General features: G+C 36.4%; 1 protein-coding gene across 6 annotated transcripts in view; it reads left to right on the top strand.

Annotated features, from left to right (window-relative positions):
• LOC126474157 (polypyrimidine tract-binding protein 1) overlaps positions 1–15,589 on the top strand; it is a 277,481-nt gene that overhangs the window by 221,831 nt on the left and 40,061 nt on the right. For 4 of the 6 annotated variants that reach the window (XM_050101648.1, XM_050101617.1, XM_050101625.1 and 1 more), the window contains 4 exons: positions 2,624–2,760; positions 8,295–8,328; positions 10,105–10,197; positions 13,340–13,556. In XM_050101648.1, coding sequence (XP_049957605.1) covers positions 2,624–2,760; positions 8,295–8,328; positions 10,105–10,197; positions 13,340–13,556 — 481 coding nt within the window. The remainder of the gene's footprint in view (positions 1–2,623; positions 2,761–8,294; positions 8,329–10,104; positions 10,198–13,339; positions 13,557–15,589) is intronic. The other 2 variants (XM_050101655.1, XM_050101633.1) reach the window with 1 other exon arrangement.

Genomic DNA, 15,589 nt, shown 5'->3' with positions numbered 1-15,589 from the left:
TGAAAAATGAGACTCGAAATCAAGGAAAGAAAAAATTTCCCGAATCTAAGCCGCAGCTAAAATTTGAGACTCGAAATTCTAGGGGGAGAGAAAAGTTTTAGACCGCACCTCCAAACCGAAACAAAGTTGATCCATTGTAATATGAGACACAATTTAGGTCCAATGAATGACGATACAGCTACAGTAGTTTGGTTCGTGTGGTGAACTTAGCATTTGAGCTTTACCAGGTAATCGTTGCTTGTGTCAGGCGCTCCGTCCCTATTTATACGGGTACGCTTCATTTTTCACATACTTCATCTGGTTTGAATTGATTGCTTATTTTTTTTTTATCTAGTAAGTGCCATTCTCTTTTTTATAGGTGTTTCCGTCACTCTAAGCTCAAAATGCATTATTGCACTGTGTCGTGCATTGTTTGTCGCATTCTGATGATGAGTGTTTACAACCCGTCGCCGTTCGCGGCATGGTTTGCTTTTGTGTGCGCTATCGCCGCTTACAATTAAAAATTGAGAGAGGAATTGTCTCATTAGCGAAACAATGGCAAGAGACTGCTGTTTGTTGTTACTTACACTGCTGCTTTCTTTGATACAGATCAACAAGAACCAAATAATAGACCGCGTATGATAAATGTTCTGAACCAGAGTTTAGCGAAATTTTTCTCCATTTGAAAATCTTTGCAGACTTCTCTTTAGTACACTACATTCTGCACAGAAATTGGTCATCTTGTCTGCACAGAAATTGGTCATCTTGTCTGCACAGAAATTGGTCATCTTGTCTGCACAGAAATTGGTCATCTTGTCTGCACAGAAATTGGTCATCTTGTCTGCACAGAAATTGGTCATCTTGTCTGCACAGAAATTGGTCATCTTGTCTGCACAGAAATTGGTCATCTTGTCTGCACAGAAATTGGTCATCTTGTCTGCACAGAAATTGGTCATCTTGTCTGCACAGAAATTGGTCATCTTGTCTGCACAGAAATTGGTCATCTTGTCTGCACAGAAATTGGTCATCTTGTCTGCACAGAAATTGGTCATCTTGTCTGCACAGAAATTGGTCATCTTGTCTGCACAGAAATTGGTCATCTTGTCTGCACAGAAATTGGTCATCTTACATTTAAAAATCTAGTCAGTTGCCTTGCTTCAGTTCTGACTGTATCACTATTCAGCATACGAATAATACGAATATAAACATGACATGATATGTATATTCTTCCGCGTTTGCTGTTGTCTCACTCTAGTTTCGTAGTTTATTAGGCAGACAGGATTTAAATGAGATAGCACGAAACACGAAGGAATGCATGGCAAAAGGTTTACATTCGTAGTATTCTTATGGTGAAGAGAATACTGCATGTGATTCAAAATTCATAAAAGTTCCTATTAGCAAGCATCTCTTGTCACAGGTAGGTAAAAATTCAGAATGTAGAGATAGCCATATTGACAAACATCCCAAAGAGTCTTGCCAGTCGGATTTTCGTAGTACATTGAAAGACTGCTACATTTGAAGATGAACAATACGGAATTTGTATTTACTTTATTGGATAATGTATGGAAATGCAATGGTCGAAACTCGGGGTGGAGAAAAAAGCTCGTCGTCCACCTCTTTTATAGCGCTACATATATTCGACATCAGAAGTTAGTTGTGGCGGCACCTACCAACATCTTTCAGAACTTCTGCTTACTTTGCATTCGATTATAAGCCGCAGGCGGTTATTTGGATTACAAAAACCGGTAAAAAAGTGCGGCTTAGATTCGAGTAAATATGGTATTTAGTTCTCAACAAAAATCAAGAAATTAAAGAGTTATGGAAAAAGGAAAGGAAGGTGCTATGGAAAATATTTGGTCCAAAAAGCATTGGAGGTATTGGGATGCTGGGATGAAAAGAAGTAATGAAGCAAAAGTGCCAAAATGCAGATCAGTTGGTTCAGTGTAGTGAAAAAGGATTCCACAGGTATCAGTGTTATGAAAGCAGAAATTATAGACCGGCAAACTTTTTGAAATAGGATTAGCGAGTTCAGGGGTTTCAAGAACAGGTCAGAAAGCACGTCACAGTATTGAAAAGTGAAAGAAAAGTTAGTGCACACTGAAAGAATGAAGAAATACAGGAATAATAAAAAACCAGTAAGGAAATTTACTTCACGTGGTCCATAGATGGCCGAAATCTAAGAAACAAGAATTGCTATGAGTAATTGTCTTCAGAGAAAAGCAATAAATTTTCATTGCATGTCTATAAATCCCCCCTGTGGATTAGCATCCAATTAATCTAGCAAAAATGGATGAGAATTGTCATAGGTCAGCTATAGAATTTTTGTTCTTTTATATTTATGCTTTGTTGACTTATTGTTTCAAAGCGCTTCAGAAGTAGTTAATACTTTTATTGGTTAATCTTGGGTCATTCGAAGAAAATATCAAACTGAACGAAGAAAACACGTGTCGGATTTGTTTATGGAACCTATTGAAAAATGTTAAAGGTGTGAGTAATGTAATAATCTGCAAGTAGTTAGTACTTGTAACTGCACTACGCTGGCACCAAGGAACTATTGTAATTAATATTTAAGAGCCACAATTACACTAGCTCAGTAAATAAATATGTACAAGAAGGATCTAGATTAAGATAAACTTTTTTACAGCAGCTGGGATGCCTCTAGCTGGTTTCCAGATGGCTGGTGCAGCAGCAACCACTGCTCTTGGTGGCGCTGGAATTCGCTTGGCTGGCTCACTAAATACTGGTGGATGTGTACTGCTTGTCAGCAATCTGAATGAAGAGGTATATTTCATTACAGTTACAAAAATAACTTTAAACAGTGTTCCCCCCCCCCTCCCCTCTCGTCCTGAGTAATTGTACTGTTCTGTCCTGCACTCATCTTGTCATAAACTGCATTCTCATAATGTTTTGTTCATATTTACCTTTTTCACTGTTGTGTTCAAGAGGAAGTTAGATGTTCTGAAAATAATTATCATAAGTCATAATGATTACAGTGTTTAAAATTAATGCAAAAGCACATATGAACATTTTGTTTGATAATCATTTCACTGTGCATCTCATAACTCTCATTTGTTATGCACTGTCACAACTTTGTAAGATCCCATTAACACAATTTCCTCCAGTTTGTTGGATTGTTGCCTTCACTTAGTTTCAAATGAGTCTTGAAGAACGTGGATGTACAGGTAAACTTAATTGGTAGTATCTTATTTACTCAGTACTGTGTTCAATAAAGTTTTGATGATTTTTTTTTTAAATTTCAAAAGCAACGCCTTTGTTCAGACAAAATACAAAAAAGCAACACCCTGTGTTTAGGTTGTAGTTCTGTAAGAATTACACTACATGTGTTTCGTTATTCCAGCTGTGGAAGCTTGCTCTAGTTTGTACTACTACTACTACTACTACTTCTTCTTCTTCTTCTTCTTCTTCTTCTTCTTCTTCTTCTTCTTCCAGGTTTCAAATTATTAAATGAACCTCTCTTTCCACGGCCCCCCCCCCCCCAAGACATTGCACACAATAAGTTACATTTCAAATTATCACAAAAGAAATCTGTATGCTTTGTTACAACCCTCTTATCTTTTTTCTTGACATCATTTGCCGAGACTGGCACTTGAACTCGGATGTTGCATTTGTGTGGGCTGTGTTCCAGCCTGAACCATACAAAAGGTACATTTCATCACATACTCAACTTCAGATCAAAAGTTTACTGATGTGATTCAATAATATACTAAACGAATCTAAACCTTTTGTAATTATTAATTATGAGTCTTACTCTCAGTACAAAGGCGCTCATTAACTGACTTCATTTTCCGTGGCTGTTATACAGCATATGAAAATTGAGAAAAATATACAATTATATGTTAAATGAGGAGCTGTATGTTCTACTTAACTTCTGGCTGCCAACAAAGTTTGAAGAAACATTTTCTGCAGAACTAGCATCGTAGAATAAATTGAATCTCTTACACTGTGTGATTGATTCAGATGCAATCTGTAGGGGTTGACATCATTATTCCTTTCCTGAAAGTTTCTTATATTTTTTCCATTACTTTGAACAATGCCACAGGCTGGCTGCTTGGGTTAATGGTGCTATAATCAAGTCATGTGGTGTATTTTGTAGTACTTGATTTCAGCAGTGAAGCTATCCGTTCTTTGTTCACTGTTATTAAAGGGGAATTGTTAAATTCTCTCATCATACATCGCAAAAATTCTTCATGCTCGTACTTCACAACAGCAGAAATCTGTTTCGGGTCACCCATTATAGTCGTACATGTTTGCAGTGAGTGCTCCTGATGCTTAAAGCATGTTGACATAATAGCAAGCGGTGGAGATTTTTTTGTACAATTTACTGTCAGCTTATACAGCAAATAGTATAAGGGATCCGTTCTTGGAAAAAAAATGTGTATGTGTGCACCTGTGACAGCTGCCAGCAGGTGTACGTCTGCTGTGGATCTGGACTTCAAAAAATGTGTGATTAAAGCAAAGATCGTTTTTTACATTGTTTTATTTCTATTTGAGTACTTGTGTCCATTTTGTCAGCTAGGTTAAAATGTTAAATATTAGGCAATTAAGTAAGTTTGAAAAGTGTGACAAGGAAATAGATCATGCTTCAGTAGATACATCAGTCACTAGAAATAGCCTTTTGAATTCTCTGTAATTTTTGTTTTTGGTACTATAGTCAGTTTGTTATTTATAATTTAATGAAATGGTTTGTTGAGTTCACAGCTTTCCTTGTAAGCCTGTAAATTGTTGTTGAACAGTACATTATTTCCTTAGAATTCTGCGTGTGTGCATTTTTGTATGGAATGTACTTCTTTGGCACAGTTTTGAAGATTGCTGAGGTGACATTCTGTAAGGTCTTATTTACTTGTTGGTATGGAATCACATCAGTTTCCCTGCTCTGTCAGTCTTACCTTCACTCATGCATTGCCAATGGCACCCATAAGGGATAGGATATAGCGAGTTGAAAAAGTAGCCGTGGTCTGTACTGTAAAGGACCACTGTACAGAACACTCACGTGGATATTGTGTGCATACGGGCGTGCAGCTCTATCCATCCAAAACCAATTTTAAGTTTCTTAATTGTAAGAAATTCAAACAACTTGTCATTGGATATTATAATTGGCGGTAAAAAGACCAAATTCTTATTTCTAAACCAATCCTATTAAATGCAAGTGCAGTTAAATTTTTCATATCAGTTTTAATTGTATGTTACATACAGTTAAAATTCCTGCTGAAACAATAGTAAGAAAATATCCCAAGAGGCTTAAAGTATTGTTGTACTCATAATACAGGGTGTTGATGTACCGGGTGATCAAAAAGTCGGTATAAATTTGAAAACTGAATAAAACCCGGAATAATGTAGATAGAGAGGTACAAATTCACACACATGCTTGGAATGACATGGGGTTTTATTAGAACCAAAAAATACAAAATTTCAAAAAATGTCAGACAGATGGCACTTCATCTGATCAGAATAGCAATAATTAGCATAACAAAGTAAGACAAAGCAAAGATGATGATCTTTACAGGAAATTTTCAATATCCAAAGTTTGGAAGGTAGGAGACGAGATACTGGCAGAAGTAAAGCTGTGAGGACCGGGCGTGAGTTGTGCTTCGGTAGCTCAGATGGTAGAGCACTTGCCCGCGAAAGGCAAAGGTCCTGAGTTCGAGTCTCGGTCAGGCACACGGTTTTAATCTGCCAGGAAGTTTTAATGCTCAATATGTCCACCATCATTCCTCAACAATAGCTGTAGTCGAGGAATAATGTTGCGAACAGCACTGTAAAGAATGTCCGGAGTTATGGTGAGGCATTGGCGCCGGATGTTGTCTTTCAGCATCCCTAGAGATGTTGGTTGATCACAATACACTTGTGACTTCAGGTAACCCCAAAGCCAATAATCATATGGACTGAGGTGAGGTCTGGGGACCTAGGAGGCCAAGCACGACGAAAGTGGCGGCTGAGCACACGATCATCACCAAACTACGCGCGCAAGAGATCTTTCATGCACCATCTGTCGGACATTTGTGAACTTTGGTTCTTTTCGGTTCTAATAAAACCCCATGTCATTCCAAGCATGTGTGTCAATTTTTACCTCTCTATCTACATTATTCCGTGGTTTATTAAGTTTTCAAATTTATACAGACTTTTTTGTCACCCTGTATATATGGCACCAGTGATGTTGGCTACATTCAAATACAATGAATGTTGTTCGAGTGAAGCTCCCCTTTAACTAGTGGTTATGACAGAAAGGAAGATATTGTTAGGCACTAGGGTATTCCCTATGCAAAAGTGGATAGAAAAAGGTATGAGAGCCTTTTTCGTTAAAACTATTTGACGCATAAGTGCTGGCAAATACCTACCTTCAAGGAGCGAAATGTACAGTACTGATAACTTACACTTATGGAAATAGCTATCCTAGCATGTGAAACTCTCCAGTAGAAGAGGTGGATAGATTGAGGAAGATTTTATAAAAGACAGAACGCTCAAATCACTCACTAAGATGAGAGGGACATATCTTATTCTTGCAATAGATGGGTGCCTCTCATCCTGTGACCTGTTGTTCCTTTTTAAGATCCTCTAATCTCTCCACCACTACTTCATGAGGAAGGAACTAGGAGTTCCACAAGCCAAGATACGGTTTCTGCTAGACGGCAGGCAACAAATGTTCAGTATAACACTGGTGCAGCCATAAAATGTTGATAGCATGAGAGTTTTGCAGCAACTATCTTCTTTCTTTCCCCTCCCAGGAAAAGTATTTATTACTTCAAAGATTTACTTTCTTCTCAGTTTCTCTTGTGTTGCCTTATGATCAAAGTGTAAATTCTCGATAATTGCAGGCATTTTGTTCCTGTGACACTTTATTTGGTGTTTTAGTATTGTTGAGAATGCCGTATTATCTGTAGCGAGAATATGTGTAGGTTTCAAATGAAACATTCTAGCATATCACAGAGTGTATTAGGGCATGACCAGAAAATATGTTCTGTTCTTTATAACACTTTTCATAATTACTGGCATAATTAATTATGAACCTGTTTTTGTGCATTTTTGTTGTTTGAGGGGATAATTACTGTGAACAATTGCTTCCCTTAATACAGATTGTTTCAGAAATTGGGTAGTTTAAACTTTAAATCTCTTTAGTGGGAACAAATTCAGCAACAAGATCGTAAAATACATCCAAATATAATATTTTATACTCGCATTTGGATGTGTAATAGCACAATGTTTATACTGCCTGGTCTGTGGCATAACATGTAGTGGCAGCTGCAACCTTTAGTGTATTTAAAGTCTTGGCATTGATTTTCTGATGGTAAAAATCTTACTTCCAGATAAGTGCATTAATACTACTATGCCGATAAATAGCAAAGACAGTACTTCGCATGTTTCATTATATTTATAAGGAATTCATTGACCAGTAGGCCATAGAGTTCATTATGCATTCCCGGTTTTGTTTGCTTAAAGTGTTCAGTTTACTAGGTACATGCAACATTCACATGGCTGTTAATATTACATCTATTTCATAAGTTATTGGTCTGTTAATTGACTCTATTAGACGCATTTCTGGCCCATTGTTTTGTGGTGATTGCTTATATTCAACCAATTTTTTAATGTCAAGAGTGGCCATTACAGCTGTATTGTTTTGTAACCTCTTGTTTTAAAATGTACACGACAATACTTATTGCTTACTGGAGAATAACAAGTTTTTGCTTAACAAGAGTGTGTTATTTGCAGCTGTAACATTCAGCTAGCTGCATGGTTACTTTTATACTGAACTTGTTTTTTCCTTACATTCACACTCATCATTCCTGGTAGAATATGTACTGATTTTTTTTCCAGAACTAACTATCTTCTAGACTAGTACTTACTGGATTCTGGTGTCCTATCACTACTGTGACATGGAACATCTTGCCACAACACAGTGTAGTGAAGTTATGTTTATCTCATTAGTGTAAATCTTTTGTTTATAGAATAAGCTACAACTTCAACTATGAAACAGAGAAGAAAGCAATGTATGTTTATTTCCAGCAGTAATTACTAAATTTTGTTCCATTGGTATCATTTTGTTTTTAACTGGTAAATTAATTACATTGCTTTTTCTCTGAAAACATGAGTTTATCATCATTACCATTGTATCATGATTTAATTTTCTCAATCTCTTTTTGTTTCTCTTTTTTTCCAAACATATCTTCTCCGCCTGACCTGTGTGGTGCGGTGTGTCCCCCTGCCCTGGACATCAAAAAATATATTTAATCCCACTGCTCTTCAACTCTATGAAAATCTACGCAAATATATATCTACTTCTGCTCTCTCTCACTTCGTAGATGGTCACGCCTGAAGCTCTCTTTACCCTATTTGGTACGTTATGCACACAACTTTTTTATTATTAATTACCATTAATTGCTTTGTTTTGGTTTTAGATAATGTATTTTTTTCTTTAGAGATTTTTCCTCACTTTTAGATCTAATTAGTTTGTTGTTAATTTTCCACCTGCATTGTAGGATAATTGAACATTTCTCTTTAAAAGAATTGTTAACATCATGCATTCTGGATTAGGTCTGTTTTTTTAAAGAGCATGTGACTAACTAAACTTTTGTAGCAAAAGTACTTTTTCATTTTTTGTTTTGCTTCATTGTGAATTCATCTGTCATTTGTACTTTTCATTGTTTCAGCAGATTCCTGTTGTGCTTTGATATAAAAATACTTTTGTAAAATCTCATAAAATACACATACAATTAGTGTGTGCACAGCTTCATTGAAGTTTCTTGTGAACACACCCTGTAGCTTGACTAGGCTTTCACATCAGATTCCATAATGAATTGCATGCAACTCAAAAGGAATGTTATTCTTTGCTTGAAACTGAACAGTGTTTACTTTTTCTGAGTACCACTAAATAATTATTTTTTGGAAGATCAATGTGGTGTTCTTGCTTATGCTTGATTGTGTTTTCAGTTAAAATTCAACATTTTATTTTTGTCTTTGTAAGAAAATTCTTTCCTGTTTCATACTTCAGCTTGTGGGTGTTAAGTCTTTTTGTTTACTTCTTGTCCGTAATACTTCTATTCCAGGTTTTACTTGTGCTCTGACTCTGCAAATTTATTTTGGGAAACATGTGAATGGTGGCCCAAAACTTTTTTCTGTTCAGTTGAAGTTTGGCCCAATCAGATCATTGTAGCAGGATTATCGGAAATATTTTACAAAGTAGTAGACTGGTGGTTGCTATTTCAGTTCTTGTATTCTTGAAAGGCCAAATTTGTAATTTGGCAGTGTAATAAACTTGGGTGGGGGGGGGGGGGGGAGGGGTGGTACTTTGTTAAAACAAAAGGATCTATATAAAGTGGAGCTGAATAATTTCAAAATTATGTCTTCATGGTGTAGCAGTAACTGTAAGCTGCATCCATGACTGGTAAAATAAACTGCTCTTTTCGTGTTCCAAATGTCTTCCAAAGTTTTAGTTCCATTAGATGAAGTAACTCCTTGTTTACCTGCTGGTTCTTTGTGTTTTAAACAAAATCTGACTTACATCGTGTAGCAAAGATACAAAGTAGAAATTGTGAAGGTACCTATGTGAGATGTTGGGCACATACTTAACAAAATAATTACTTAATCAAAATGTTATATTGTGCCAATAATGATAAACTTGCTTTCATCTTTTGACTGTATTTTAAACAGTGTCATTTATCCAATAATTTCAGTTGTTTTGAATACATCTATTTTGTATCATTATGTAATCATTTTAAAATGGGTATTTAAACACGTAGATGTAAGTGTGGACGTCCCTGTCCCTTCGAAGAAACTTGACGGTGAACACATTAATTAATATAAAATACTATCTTGCTTTTCAATTTCAAATTTAATCTATGAACTGTTGCATGGTATCAATAAATCTGGACATTGAAAATGCAAATATCACACATTTGTTGTTTTGTAGTGCTGCCGTGTTCTCAGATTACACTAAAATGAACCAAATAACAAAGCTCACAAACAGAGTGCAGATAAACAATTTTTGATCTGTCACACCTGTAACCCACAGAATTACATAACTGAAAATGGAGAAGAAAATAGTCCTTTTGAAGTTGATGGCCCTTGTGTAGTATGCAGCACCAAGTTTACTACACTTTTGTTTTCTTTCAGGTGTGTATGGCGACGTACAGCGTGTGAAGATCTTGTACAATAAAAAGGATAGTGCCCTTATTCAGATGGCTGAACCACACCAAGCTCACTTGGGTAAATGCAGTTACAATTTTGTCCCGCTGCCATAAAATTTTAAGATATTACAAATATTTGAAATACTTTTTTTTGTTAAATTGCAATTGAAATTGTGGCTTTCACTTGATGTTCTGCCAAATGTGGTAAAATACCTTACCTCTGCAGTGTGAGTTACCTATTTCTGTTATTTAATTACTCTCCGTTTACTATATTTGTAGTTCAGTTGAATGGGTTTCAAATCCCTGAGCCATTGGAAGTTCTAATGAGTTTCTTGTCTCATCCTGATCATTCACAGCTTACGTTTATCCATCCCTAATGACCCCATTGTGAATATTGTTAAATCTTAGTTGTCGATCACTTTATTTCATTGTAACTCTTTCCTTTGCTTTGTGATGTCTTAGTGACAATATAACAAGATATCCAAAAACTCTCGTTTGATTCCTCACCTGATAAGTTGGTAATCTGAAAAGTAGTATTGTTTGACTTAGTCTGCTTATAAACATTTTGTGGCATGACACTATGTCGCTTGTGTATTAATCACAAAAATTCCTTTATTCAAAAAGTAATTACTGTTGTGTTCATTTTCCCCCAGAGTAACAGTAGTTGAGACCAAAAATACAAAACCTCAAAAGTTTTTTGTGACATTTAACAAAAATAGAGACCCATTTTATATGACAAATCATAGATAGTGAAACATGTTTAGTAAAGAATAAAGAGAACTTCATGTTTCTCAACCAGAGCTTAAAAAAAAATACTGTGTTTGTGTCAATAACTGGTACACTAATCCGCATGGGGACGACAAGTACGAACAGTGACATTGTCAGTCGTGGCAAGACAGAGAGGAGTCGTCTGATGCAACGAAAAATGAAAAACTGAAGAAAGAATACAGAACAGCATATAGATACAACCTAATGTTGATTGAATTGAAGAGTGAGATGCATTTTGTGCAATTGTAGAAGCAAATTCAGAAACAGCATCATGCAAAATCATTGTGGTGATAGGCAGTATAACAAGAATATAAGAGATGTTGATAGATGAGATCATACATTCCTGAGTTACTGGCACTGGGCTGTGTCCTCTGAACTACAAAGGGTCATAAATTGGATGCTCGCCTCAAACATTCAGATTATCTCACCTTTAGTAACTAATTTTCTGGACTTTTTGCCAAGCACAGTATGGAAAATATTAAAGGCGGCGTGGCGTATGCATGAGAATAAGCTTTCAAAAAACACACAGTACTGTCGCTTGGAATGTGAGTAGCACCTTGTTTTAAAACATTGACAGAATATGTTCTTTAAATTCATGATAAATAAAATGTAATATACTTAAATACATTGATTGATCACAATCCATTTTAATTTTGATTCACAAATGAGAAAAACAATGTTTGCAGAGTGAGAAATGTGTGATGAGACAGCACCAGCCTGCGCTAAGGGAAAGAGGCAGAGGTGTATGCTCATAAAATAATCACTTAAGGGTGTTAGAGATGAGTGGAAAAGTGCTGCTCAAAGTTCTGCCTTCTGAAAGATGTAATAAATTTCACTAAATTACAGGTGTTCTTCAGTGGGTTGTTAATTTCTTTTTTTTCCTTGTAAATTTTGTAAAAGATTACTGATTGGATTATGTTATAACATCCAGCGCTGATAAAATAAAGATACCACTAACTGACATCAAAAGAAGTATTGTTTCAAAGAAATTACTTCACAGCAACATAAGCAATAGCTTAGCTTAATTAAGCTTTTGCAGAAACTGTTACCATAGATAAGCATTCCAGATATTAGAATATTAAATGTGTGATTTGCAATTAAACATGTATCCCCGTATCCCCCCCCCCCCCCCCCCCCCCCCCCCCCCAAAAAGCTTTGTAGCAAACATGTTCATTTGCAACGTGGTTTTAGTTTTATCTATTGCAGGCATCATACATAGTGTAGGACTGAAAAGACATTGTCAGTAATTTTATTGCTTCTAAGTGAAAAACATTTTGCAGAGAATGCACTAAGCAAGTAAGGTGAATATATGTAACTTCAGTGAGATACATCATTCTGTATTTTAAGATAGTGGTATACCAATACCCAGTCACAGGGGGATCATAGTTCAAAGTTTGTGACTGTAGCAACTCATCACCACTAAGAAATTGAGATCATTCCACTTTTTAGGCAACAAGCAGCAAAAATTGATGCGTGTGCACTAATGACAGGAGGTTGTAATCTTTTTAACCCTTTGACTGCTGTTGACAAATGCAGCACTTCAGTTTTTCCTTCCACACTACTGATTACTCTTTGCCAATCTCTTGAGTACTGATGATGAGTATAGGTGCACCATCTCTCAGGTACCAGTGTGCTGCTAGTGATTTTATGCATACAGCAGAATTTCAGACCCATATTGGCAGTTTCCACATTTCTGACTGCCAAGTTGTGTGCAGGTACTTTGTTGCGATCTCATTGTACTGCATTTGACTTCGCTTTTTTTCTTGTTGCTCATCAACAGGGCATTGTACTGTTTTTCTCATCATCTGTTCTACAGAGAAAATAGCAAGGCAGCATAGTTGCAATGAGGAAGGGATCCATGAAGATACAAAGAGCAACAGTGATGATGAATTATTTTATGACAAAGTGATAACTCCTCAACGGAATCTGAAAGCAACAATCTTAAACCATCTGTCACTAGATTAGGTTTCAACAAGAGATGCAATTGATGTTGTTTGGAATCTGAAGTATGTGAAAGTGATGGTAGCTTTCAACAAGGACTACCTAACTTGGATCAGGAACTGTTGAATGAAAAGGTGTCTTTACATTTTTGCAAATTTGTAACAACTGTACATTCGCAACAAAGTTTCAACGTCACAAATTAAACTTGACACGTACAGTAATGTTCGTTTCAGCGGTGACAAATAGTAGAGCAATGGCAGGAGTTACGATAGTAAGCTCTCCAGAAATATTCGTCATAGGGTGAGGCTTGCCATTCTTGTAACACAGCCTCATGTGATGACTGCTTAGTGCCCAGCTAGATAGGTAGCAAGCACATCTACAGCATCCAAAGGGTTAAACAGATTCTATATTACGTTAGTCCACCCATTACTGTCCTTCCTTCAATCTCTTTATTATGTCTGGGTGATCAGTCATGAATCTTAATGTAAAATAATTTTTGTTTTTTCACCTAGCCATGACACACTTGGATAAATTGAGAGTCTTTGGGAAGCAGATACGTGTAATGCCTTCTAAGCATCAGACAGTTCAGCTGCCAAAGGAAGGACAACCAGATGCTGGCCTTACAAAAGATTTTACAAATTCAGTTCTGCATCGTTTTAAGAAACCTGGCTCCAAGAATTATCAGAACATTTATCCACCATCACCAACGCTTCATCTTTCCAACATTCCGTAAGTGTATTTCTCTTGTCCAGAACTCTTATTTTAGTTTTAAGTAATTCATATGTGTTTGTAAAGCAGTAAAGTTTGGAAGGTGGGCGACCAGGTACTGGCAGAAGTACAGCTGTGAGGACGGGACGTGAGTTGTGCTTGGGTAGCTCAGTTGGTAGAGCACTTGCCCACGAAAGGCAAAGGTCCCGAGTTCGAGTCTCGGTCTCGCACACAGTTTTAATCTGCCAGGAAGTGTCAGCTTTAAAACAGCTTATGTGCAAATGGTTACAGTTACTGACAAAGTAAGAATACTCATTTGTTGGGCAATAGCCCAAATATTTAAAGATAGGGATGTTGCTTAAAACAGTGACATAAACACAGCAAAATTACTTTGTAAAAAATAGTAAGATATGGTATAGATATATTATGAAACTGTTAAAAAGTAATAAATCGGGACCCAATAAATTTGCATTTATGATAAATGTGAATATAGACGTTAACTTTGTCTCAAGTTGTGAAAACCTGGAATATTTGCTATTTCATGGGATATCGTACCCAAATGGGCTATCTTATCAGAGATAAAGTAGCCTTATTTTCTGTACATAAATATAAAAAATGTAACTAATTTTGGTTACTGGTATTGCAGATCTGGAAAAGCCTAATTTAGAAATGTGCCTAAGAATGTGTTTGCAAAATGAAAAATAGATGAATGCAGTGATATAGGAGTGTGCTCAATGCTCTTATACTACACCAACTGTGGGTAATAGAACTGTCTGTATATAAGCTCCTGTAGACATTCAAACTTAATAACTACTTCCTTATCCATGGATTTCTCGATTAACTTTATAGATGTACCTACAGACTTCGTTATATTAAACCTCACTTACAAAGAAACTGTCGCAAATTATTTTGATACTAGTGGGAACAACTACTATTGCGAAGTATTTCTTGCAATGACTTAAGCACTGTGTGTACAAGAGAAAGAAAGAAAGAAAGAAAGAAAGATGATGGTCCAGGGAATGGCTGAAACTGGGAGAGAATTATATATATGAAAATCTAACTAAGTTCATTAAATTAACACATCATGGGAACGCATAGTTTCAGTGGTTGTGGAAACTGAAGATACAGTGAGAAAAACTGTTTTCACTAGACACATGTGGCACTACATAAACACAAACATTGTCAAGCATTTTCACTAATTGGCCAGTAATTAAAACTCTTCTAACCGGTGAAAAACAGTCTATTGGTCAAACATGTCAAACAAAGCTGCATATTGCCAAATAATTCGACAAACTAGCAAAGTTTGACAAAGTGTTTTAACATTTACAGCAGCTTTAAAATACACACCATGTAATGCAATGTAAAAGCTAGTCATGGGGGCCAGCATCGATTTAGAACAAGGAAACCCCCCCCCTTTGTTCGTCCGTTTCTTGTACACGGATTTATCGAGGAACCACGCAGGCACACCAACGAAGTTTGTCATATTTAATCTTACTTTAGAAGCAGCTGCTGTGAAATACTTTGTTAAAGTTAAGAGTTGGTATAAGGTGGTAATTTTTATGTTGAGTGTTTTGAACTGTGGTTGGATACACAACAATAGAGGTCAGGCATGAATTACATTGCTCATGATACTGCAAATCTTGGTAGACATTTGCGCAGCTTCTGTTACCGAATGCTTTGTGTTGTTTGGTGTTTTCTTTGTGTACTTTTAAAATTAGTGCAGAAACTAATCCTGGTCCTTCACGGAGTTAGATATGACCCTCACAACACCAGAAAGTATCAGTATTACCTATGATAATGCAGTTTTTCTTGCTCAGAACCCGAGGTTAGACTGGCTGCCCTGCAAGAGGAAGTACACCATTCTTCGCCCCACTGGCGGCAGTAATTCCAGTTCATTTATGCTTGCAGCAGACTGCCACTCTGTACTATACTGACCGGAAAACTAGTTGTTCAACAATGCCGAAGTCTTCCCTAATGTGTGAATAGTTCCTTTCAATTTATGTATATATTAAGTAAGGGGCAGTGAAAACATTCCTGTTTGAGGGTATTGTGGC

This window comes from Schistocerca serialis, chromosome 1 (genome assembly GCF_023864345.2).
Source record: "Schistocerca serialis cubense isolate TAMUIC-IGC-003099 chromosome 1, iqSchSeri2.2, whole genome shotgun sequence".
Taxonomy (NCBI): Eukaryota; Metazoa; Arthropoda; class Insecta; order Orthoptera; family Acrididae; genus Schistocerca; species Schistocerca serialis.
This window is presented reverse-complemented; position numbering and strand designations above follow the sequence as displayed.